This window comes from Chinchilla lanigera, unplaced genomic scaffold, assembly GCF_000276665.1.
Source record: "Chinchilla lanigera isolate Chin_1 unplaced genomic scaffold, ChiLan1.0 scaffold00242, whole genome shotgun sequence".
NCBI lineage: Eukaryota > Metazoa > Chordata > Mammalia > Rodentia > Chinchillidae > Chinchilla > Chinchilla lanigera.
This window is the reverse complement of record NW_004955643.1, coordinates 12,422-22,559: the sequence shown is the minus strand read 5'-3', so window position 1 is coordinate 22,559 and position 10,138 is coordinate 12,422. Positions and strand designations below refer to the sequence as shown.

The 10,138-nt window shown below is 44.4% G+C and overlaps 1 gene segment (V, D, J or C); it reads right to left on the bottom strand.

Moving 5' to 3' along the window:
- Positions 1-2,636: 2,636 nt before the first annotated feature.
- Positions 2,637-3,304, bottom strand: LOC102007291. The segment is given in 2 exon segments: positions 2,637-3,118; positions 3,205-3,304. Coding segments are annotated over 2 exon segments (528 nt in total).
- Positions 3,305-10,138: the final 6,834 nt, after the last annotated feature.

Here is a 10,138-nt window from a genome sequence, read left to right as displayed (position 1 = left end):
CACTACCTACATCTGTATTAATAGTTCCAATCTAAATTGTCCTCTTTATGTGTAATAATTTTGTGATGACTAAATAGGATACATTTTAATACAAATATACAGTTTGGTAAGTACTGACATAAATCTTACTGTGGTCATGTAAGGTAATGGAGAAGTACCCATAAATTCCTAGAGTTTTCTGTAAATTCTCCTTTCTGCACTTCCTTTATTCCAACATTTCCTTCAATGAAACAGTTACTCCTGCATGAGATATTTCCTTCTCATGGTGGCAAAATTACCTGATTAAGTTTTCATTATAGAGCTGATCATGATAATGCACATTCCAAAGCATACAAGTTTTCAGATTTAGTCTGCTTTCTAGTACATGCAAGTTGGGATAATCCTTACACTGAAATGAATATGAAGGAGGAAAAGAAATAAATGTTTTAGCACATATGTGTGTATTCTAACTAAACACCAACCACAACACTCACACACCTTCGAGCTTGGCTCCCTTCAAGTGACCTGCAATAGACGTATCTCAGGACCTCCTCACTGTTGACAATGCTAAGAGATAGAGGAAAGTTCGGACAATGACAGCCAGAAACCTCATTCCCCAGCTTCATTCTCTACACTTTTCCGGGGCCTCAAGCTGGTTTCCTGAGGATCCTTAGTACTCCCTATGCTGGTGTAAAGATTTCCCTACTGCTCTTGCAAATCCTCCGTTGTCCTGATCACACTCTGCTAGTCCTGAGCACCCCTCTGGTTCTGAGCACCCCCGCTGGTCTGGAGCACCCCAGAGAGTTTAGTGCTTGGGCTTACACTGATATATCCTCTTTGCATCTCTTGCATGGTAAAGCACAGTTGTGTCCTCCATGGTTTCTGAGCCAAGCTGCAGGGAAATGTAGTTTGGATGCATCTCAGGAGATGCTGATTTGACTGTCAGGTATGAATTATCAGCTGTGTCTCCACTAAAAATTCTTGTGCCATCCATTCAATCTCCTTTCCTGGGTGCTGGTGGATTCAGCTTCCAGAGAAATATTATTAGGTGAATATGTTGAAATTCTAAAGGAAAACACAAATATAACAGCATAAGTAAGTTAGCATAAGTTCAGCCATGAAGATGAATAAAGGGGTAAAAGTGCTAATAATGCATCACGAGATGTGCATGTATCAACTCATCATTATGTACCACAAACACGTACTTGTAAAAATTTTCAAAGTAAAAAAATGAATGAAAGAACCAATCTGAATTTGGAGAAATGAAAACAATAGAAATGACACAATCTTGTCAACCAGATTATAGTCAGCTTTCACACAGCTGTCACAAGGAGTAATTTAAATGTCCATAGATGATACCTGAGGATTAGTTTAAGTAGGAAGACAATAAAATGGGCATTATTTTTGGAATAATGTTGGTGTACAATAGGAGTCAGTGAACTCCAAAAGGGGAAGAGATGGGGACAGATGAGAAGAACGAAGGCCCTGGCATCTGGAGCATGAGAACAGATGCCGTGAACACGAGAGAGTGAGAAGTCCGCAGCTCACGCTGGTCTCCAAACAGTGCAGGTCATGCTGATGAATATGTGGCAGCAGACACGAGGGAACCGTGGAGCCAAGGGATGAACTATTGGCTCTTGGTGCGAAGTGAACATTCGTATTTATATTTTTTTTTACAAATTGCTAATGAAATTTAAGGAAATGTGTGTAACATCAAGTTTATAATTTCTCTTTCCAAGTATCATGTTTTTGACTCTCCTGAGCCCCTCATTCTTGCCTCAGACAGTTTCAGTAGAAAAAACTCCATTAACAAAATCTGAAGTTAACTTGCACACTCTGTCAGACCCTCCATCATGGTGACACAATGCTTATTATTTCACAAATCATGTTATTCAGATGTGTTTGATTATATTTTTCTTTAAATTACAAAAAAAAATGCTGGTATCTGTATTTCAGTAAATCTAGATGAGTGTTTAACTGCTCACAGTCCTTAGGAAACAGTATCTGAGAAAACCTATGTGAAGAGGAAAGATTTATGGTGGTTCACAGTTTCTGAGGTTCAGTCCATGTCCACCTGTCTCCATAGCTTTGGGCCTGTGGTGAGGCAGAACACAAGGAAGTGGAGCATGCGGCAAACCACAGTTACATGACAGAGAAGGAAGAGGAGGAAGTGGAAGAAGGGGAGGGTGAGAGAGAGAGAGAGGCTGAGGATAAGACATAATCCACAAGACCACATCCTCATGACCACTTTCTCAGAGGAGGGCTGGACTTCCAATAGCCCACTCAGCTAAGACCACATCAATGGGTGAACTCTTTGAAGACTTTGCTGCTCACATGATCTAATCACCTCTCTAGGCCGCATATCTGAATGTTGCTGCACGGGAGTCAAGGCTTCCATACATGAGCATTAGGAGACATTTCAGGTCTAAAATATAACAGCATGATTTCTGAAGCCTGGACTTGTCAGTTTCATATCCTGCAGTCCAATCTTTACTGGACTGTGTTGCCGTGACTTGTACTCTGTTGCTAGCTGGGATATGGGCACAGGCTGCATTCTATCAGTATCCCGTGACAGCCCAGCTACCAGGCAACTGTCATGAGGAAATTTATATGTAGAAAATATCATCTCTCCTGCATGAACAACTAAGAAGGTCAAGTTATATAGAGTGTAAAATGTAACAGGAAGATGGGGCCTCAAGCTCTAGGGAGGAGAGAATTCCCCAGAGGCTGACAGGAAGGGCGCACTCTCCACACATCCTGATCTGCAGATGGGGAGGGAACTGAGCTGAGATCTTGTACAGGAGGATCCTGAGGCTGAGTCTCTGTGCTCTTCTTGCACAGTAATATGTGGCTGTGTCTGCAGGGACCGCACTGGTCGTTGTGAGGATCACTTGGTTCTTGGAGGTGTCCTTGGAGATGGAGAGCAGGCTCTTCAGGGCAGGGCTGTAGTATTTATCATCATCCCACCAAATGTGTGCCAGCCACTCCAGGCCTTTTCCTGGGGGCTGACGGATCCAGCCTACACCTGTATAAGTCGTGCTCAGTGAGAAGCCAGAGAAGGAGCAGGTCAGCCTGAGGGTCTGGGTGGGGGTCACCAGTCCGGGGCCAGACTCCTTCAGGGTGATTTGGGACACGACCCCTGTGGAAAAACACAAAAGAATTTGAAATTGGTTCAAGTGAGGACAGGAGCCTTTGCATCCCTGAGTCACTGACCCAGCCACTCACAATCAGGGACGGTCAGCAGCAGAAGAAGGGAACAAAGCCTGTCCATGGTGACACAGGTGTCCTGACCCAGGCCCTGCTGGGCTTTTCAACCCAAGAGGGGAGGAGCTGGAAGAGATTTGCATTCCCTCCTCAGGTCCTGACCCTGATGGGAGGACTCAGGGTTCAGAGCACAGAGGGCGCAAGGCTGTGACGGGCAGCACCTGGCCCCTCAGGTGTGACTTCCACATCTGCTCCCCATGGGGGATCCCGGCCACGCAGGACCAGGCTGTCAGACACAAAGCCTCAGGTGATGCCTTTGGTTGGAGGAAGTCAAGCCTGAGAGCCCCCATTGCTATACACAGGGTCTTCCCCTTATCTCCTATTCTGGAGAATGAGACCAGGACAGATGGTGACCCTTCTACAAGAGCACTGTGTGCCTGGGGATATTCTTGCATGTTAGGTCCTGTCCACTCTATGACAGACAGAAGGGGAAGTAGGTTAGCATAAGAGAGGGACACTAGAGTGGCACTTTTTCACTTCGTATTTGGACAGGTGCCTGCTCCTCAGTGTGTCTCCACATGTGTGTCAGGCCTCAAGCACCGTTCACAGACAGCCCACCTTGTCCTCATGCCCAGTCAATCCTGAGGAGACAGAAGGCTCCACATCTAACTTCACTCTGCTCCTCCCAGGGTGGAGTTCAGGCTTTTAGTAGTGAACTGGCCTCCGGGGCAGAGCTGGCTGACAGCAAGCTCCCTCACGGCCTTGCTGTGCTCCTACACTGGCCCAGCTCCCAGGATGCAGGTCTCGGAGACTTCCTCCAAGAAGTTTCATCAGATAAGCATCCAAGTTTATTATTTACAGTATCTACAACTGGTAACGCTGTGCAGCTGTGTTTCTGCTATTGACATCTTCTACACACTGCTCTTTGTTCTGAGGGTCTTCTCTGCCAAAGCCCAAACCATGAAGACCAGAGATATCAGATTATAGCATGTGCTGACTATCTCAAATGTAGACAGGAACATGTGAGAAGCAGAGGAAGGGCAGAGCAGGCCACTCACGGTCATGAGCAGTAACCCTGCGTGTCTTCATCCCTGCCTCAGAAACGCTGAGCTGTGACTGAAGCTCCTCACTCTTGAATCTATTTATTTTTGAGGAATTCAGAAAGTGTGATTCTGGCCTAAATTTGACCAACATAAGATTAAATCTATGCCACACAAATCAGATCATTCAGTTGAACAGAAAGAATTTTCTTTCTGAAAACTGATTTCATTTCAGCAAGTTACATAAATAAAATTGGTGTACTTGCATAATTAAATATTCTTTCTCATCCAGAAATGAGAGGTGATCAATGTCCCCAAGCTTTGCCATCCCCACGAGGTCTACTGTCCCACACACATCTGTGCACAGAGGAGAAAATTATCCCCATCATCCTGAGAGGCAGACAGGGACTCCAAAGACTAGAAGGAATTTTCCATGGAGCCAGACAAAGTGGCAAACACTTGTAATCTCTGAAGTCTGAGAGTCTGAGGCAAATTCATCACAAGTTTCATTCACCTCTGGCAATGAGTGACACAGCAAGATCCTGCCTACCATTAAAGGGGGCCGGGGGTGCACTATACATCAGGGTGTAAGCCCTGGCTTCAATCTCCAGTACCAAAAACAGTTATTTTCCATGGAGTCTGTAAATGATAATTCTCTCAGTACAGAAAAATAAGTTTGAATTTTGTCAGCTTGAAACCCTGCAAGCATCGATGTGTGTTAACATTTAGTTTTAGATGATAAAATCTGAGCAGATGTATGGAACTATCCAGATTTCAAGGGGCTGGGGATTTAGCTCAGCGGCAAAAGCGCCTGCCTGGCAAGCGCAAGGTCGTGAGTTCGGTTCCCGGTACCGGAGAAACAAACAAACAAACAAAAAAACCAGATTTCATTATCTATAAATGACTGCTGCTCTAACCAAAACCTGAAAATATGAATACAGCTGTGGATTTGTCTAAGCTTCAGCGTCTATGGCTGCATTTTCAGGTGTCTGACAGAAAAAATTACAGATTTCGTTATATGCAGGTTTGATATGGATGAGTATTAAATGCCCTTCTAGTAAGGCACAGAAGAAAGTTAGAAAATTATTGCACTCTGTTGGGAAATGAATTCTCCTTAGAGAGTTCAAGAAACCCCAATGAATTGCGTGCTGTTCTTTCATAAATTGCAGATACTTTTAATAATAAACTTGGATGTTTATCTGATGAAACTTCTACATCTCAGTCTTTATGCTGTGTCCTGATTTCTTTTTCCTGGGTAGTCAGTCTTACTGAAATTCAGGCTTCTAATGGGTCCAATAAAAAATGATGATTTTTGGTTTTTACAGGATTTCATAGTTTGGGGGACGTTGGTAATGATTTTATTAGTTTCTTATGAGCTTGGAACAGGAACAACAGGTAACTTCAGAGACCAACTTTAACCTACTCATAGAGTGAAGGATCTGATCTAACCCAGTTGAAAATACATCTTGACATTCATCCTTGTACCAGAAAAGACAGAGAACAGGGGCACAGCAGGAGTCACATAGGTAATTAGGAGAGATTTCCGGGGTCTCTCGGGAAGCAGGAATTCAGAAGGGCAACAGCTGGCTACATCCTAGGTGACTGAGGTGTCCCCACCCTGGCTGGATGCTGCAGGTTTGCCTGTGACAGCACACCAGGGACCAGGAACATCTCAATCCTTAAATACTGGGCAGCTCAGTGATTATTTTGGTTCCAAGTGAGGAGCAGAGCAGGGTGAACAGACAGAGGATGCCCTGGGTGCCAAGATGAGCTGGATGTGAGGTCCAGCTCTGAGAAATTAATTTCCCTCTGCTCTACTTTTTGGAGGTGGGACTTCCAGTGAGAGAGCGTCACCTCCACGCTGCTCTCGGGGCCAAGTGCGTGAGGAACCAGGACTATGAGTCCTTTCCCTCTGCTCAGTGCACAGCTGCTACACAAGAAGCTTTGACCAGAAGAAGGAAATAAAGAGAAGTAACATTTCATTTTACGGAAAAGCATGCAGGGATAAGTGATTGACAATTACAGAAAGTAATGAAATAAAATAAATGATGACAACTCTTTAGAAAAGAAAAATGAATATTGTGAATCTATAATATTTAATATTAGATACACATTTTCTAAAATGAAACTAGTAAAGGGTTGAGGATATAGCTCAGGGGCACAAGTGCCTGCCTGGCAAGCACAAGGTCCTGAGCTTGATTCCCAGTATTTAAAAAAATTAAACTAGTAAATCCATGAAAACTTCTCTGTGTGCATGTGTGTGTGTGTGTGAGAGAGAGACAGAGAGAGACAGAGACAGAGACAGAGAGAGACAGAGACAGAGAGAGACAGAGAGCCCTGCATATAATAGAAATAAAAATAATCATTAAGTCCCATTGTGAGTGTTCACGTCTTCATCCTGCACAGTCCCTTTGGACAGAGAGCATAGCGAGGACCCTGGAGCCTTAAGCCCACGGTGGCTGCCCTTCTTCCCTCCTCTTCTGAATGCAGGGTTCCAGGCTGTGCTTGGCTGAGCCTGGGGACCAGGTCTCCTGAGGTGGCCCAGCAGAGGAGAGAGCTGTGTCTTCTCAAACCCTATGCATATGAATAGGAAGGACTTAATTTCTCAGTCAGAAACTCATTCCTGCGTCAGACAGTGGCCCTTCCTGGTAATAAAGGTAGCAAATTTATTTTTATTATACTTGGTTTTGTTATTAGTATTATTTTTGTGTTTTAGACAGGGTCTCACTGTGTATTCCAGGCTGGCACTAAACTCATTGTGTAAAATTGGCTGATCTTGGGCTCATGGTGATTCTCCTGCATCACCCTCCTGAGAGCTGGCATTAGGAGGTGTACATCACACCCCATTAAATTTATTTTTAAATTATGATGACTTGACGTTGTAAAGATACCTCAGTTCTCAAAATTTCGAGTCTACTTTTGGGGGATAAGCGGTGTGCTTGGCTTTCAAAAAATTGAAATGAGAGAGACGAGGAAATAAATGACTATGTAAACACACATATGAGTGAAAGTTCACAAAAACATCTTTTATTTTCTTTGGAAGTGGATAGTTCATAAGGCAACTGTAGTAGACAGGTGTAGTCCAGGGTCTCTGCAGGTCATATGATACTAAGACACAGAGGAAAAGGACCACAGGAAGCCTTCACACCCCAGCTTCCTTCTCTACAGTGTCTGCTGGAATCCTTGCTGGTGCTCCGTGGATCCTCAGCGCCCCCTGCTGTCCATAGAAGCCCTGCATGGAAGTTTTTCTCTGGGCTCACCCTGACTGATGTCCCCTCACTGGATCTCTTGTACTGTAATACAGGGCTGTGTCCTCAAACGTCACCGAATTCAGCTGGAGGAAGAACTGGTGCTTAGACGTGTCTCTGGAGATGCTGAGTAGGTTTTTCAGGGAGGGACTTGAAGCTGTGTTTCCACTTTTACCAGCTGGCGCCATCCATTCCACTCCTTTCCCTGTAGACAGACTGACACAGCTCCAGTTGTAAGGGATAGTGATGGAGTAACCAGAGACAAAACGGGTCAGGGACAGGGATTCAGTATGCCAGGCCCTGATTCTGCATCTGGGAAAGTCACCTGGGAGATAGAACGCAGTGAGTACCGGGTCAGATGCAGCTTTCCCCACTCTTCCCGTCTGAGTCCTGGAACACTCGCCTCTGGGAACCACCACCCAAAGTGGAGGAAGCAAGACTGCTCCACTTGCTGGCAGGTTAGCTGTATAAATCCCACCACAGTCTTCCAGATAACAAGTTCCTGAATGTAAGCGAAGGTTGACTTCGATGTAATCCAGATGCCTAGTTGGGTATTTTCAGGTAAGATGCTCGCTTATATAGAAAAGCATAAAAGGAAGAGGGTGGTGTCCCTTTGCTGCACTGATGGACATGCTGCTCATTTGTGGATGCTGGCCGTGCCCTCACTGAGCTCAGTGCCCCCTCTCTGAGGTCCTCTGCACCAGGCCTAGTGCCCTCTTACTCCCAGACAAGACATGCAGCGGACAGTCTTTCATGCAGCTCAACATATTCAGAGATGAGTAAAAGCTTTTTGGCTAAACTAACCGCATCTCAGCTCCCGGGGTTAGTGGGACAGTACAAGTTTAGCATGGGACATTTCTTATGTACAGATAGATGCAGTCCCACAACGTGATAGACACTACAGATAATACAGATACGTGCATATTGGTCTAAATATGCATGGATTCTAACTCAGATCTATTTCCACATTCATAACCTCACTTACAATAAAAATATTGTAGGTGCCGTTCAGTGTTCCAGTCCCACTTAGTTCAGAGTAAACTGACCCTGACACAAACTTTATCCTGAGTTAGAAAGGCTTGAGTGACTCATGTGCCTGGGACTTATACTTGTCTGAGTGAAGTGCATGCAACACCACTGATTTCAAGGGTCTCCATGGAGGGGACCTATGTTCACTCTAACAAGCATGTGCTTTGGTTGCAGCGGGGTGTAGATATTTTTTCCCATGTGATGTCAGTCCCCAGCCTTGCTGAAGTAGAACTCAGCAACACGGTCCTGGTTTCCCCATAGAAACCTGAGTGTTTGCAAGAACACCTTAGACCTGTAGATCCCATCTTGCTGGACAAAACTAAGGCGTGTCAGTTCTTCGGAACAGGACAAAGACAGCTGAAAAAAAAAGAACTCTGCTCAGTGATCTGGTGGCTAGTTTCTGATCTTCAAGATCTCACTTGAATATCTCTGAAATGCAGAATGTCTCATTTCTTGCCACCACTGGAAGATTTTTGGTTCAATGAAGTATTTTCTCCCCCGGATGGAGCAAGAAACTTCACTGCCTGGCAATCAACCCACACACTAAATGGCTTGCAGAAAGAGAAAACCTTGCTATGGATGAAGTGATTATTCATATCTTAGAAAGTCACTCCTTGAAAAATCCCCCTCACAGCTTCCATTCTCAGGTGTGGGACTGCCTGAGAGCTCAGGAGTAGGTGGTGGTGAAGATCAGAGCCCAGCTCCAGGCCTCCTCAGTGTGAGAGTCCAACAATGTGAACTCCACTATCTGCCCTCAGGTCTGACAAGTCATAAGTTAGGGAGTGCGGTAGTAACAACAAATAATTTGTTCTATTAACCTGTCATAATTGTACATATTAAGAGAGTTTGTTGTGATATTTCATCACAGGCATACAATGTGCACTAATCAAATTGGGTAATCAGCATTCCATGTCCTTATCATCTCCCCGCACTGGGAGACAGCAAGTTCCTCGCATTCAGATAGCTCCAAAACGTAATAGGTAACACTAAATGTGAACTATACAGCAGAGGACCCTTGATGTGCCCACTGTGCATCATTTATGCATGAGTTAAAACTTTATTCTTAAAAATAAGATTAAATTCACAGATGGATGGATGGATGGATGTGTGGATGGATGGATAGATGGGTGGGTGAAAAGACAAGAAAATAGTTACATGGAAACATAGGGTAAGATAATTGCTGTTTGCCTGCAGGATCCTGACTCACACATTGTCATTCATTTATTTATTCATTTGTCATTTCCAACTCTGTGGATTCATGGATATTTACTTCACAGTTGGAAATGGAATCCAAAGCCCTCTTATATATTTCACTGCGGCAGTTATTCCAGCTTTGTCCTTCTGAGTGTAGGGGACAGCGACTCTTAGCATATCATTCTTAAATTAGAGTAGTCTTAGTTTTAGTCTTAGTACAAGCTTCAAAATGTGTCTTGAGAAACATCCCAGAGGGGTTGTAAAAAGTTAACTTTGCAGTCAACTTTGCCCTGGAATGCTTCTCCAAAGACAAAGAACACCCGGGCCCAGATAACCACTTATGACTCTGCCTGGGTTGTTTCCTCACTTCCCTGGCCCTAGATAAACACTGTAACCATAAAGGAAATGTATGGTTATCTAAAGGGGGACATGCAGAACAGAGTG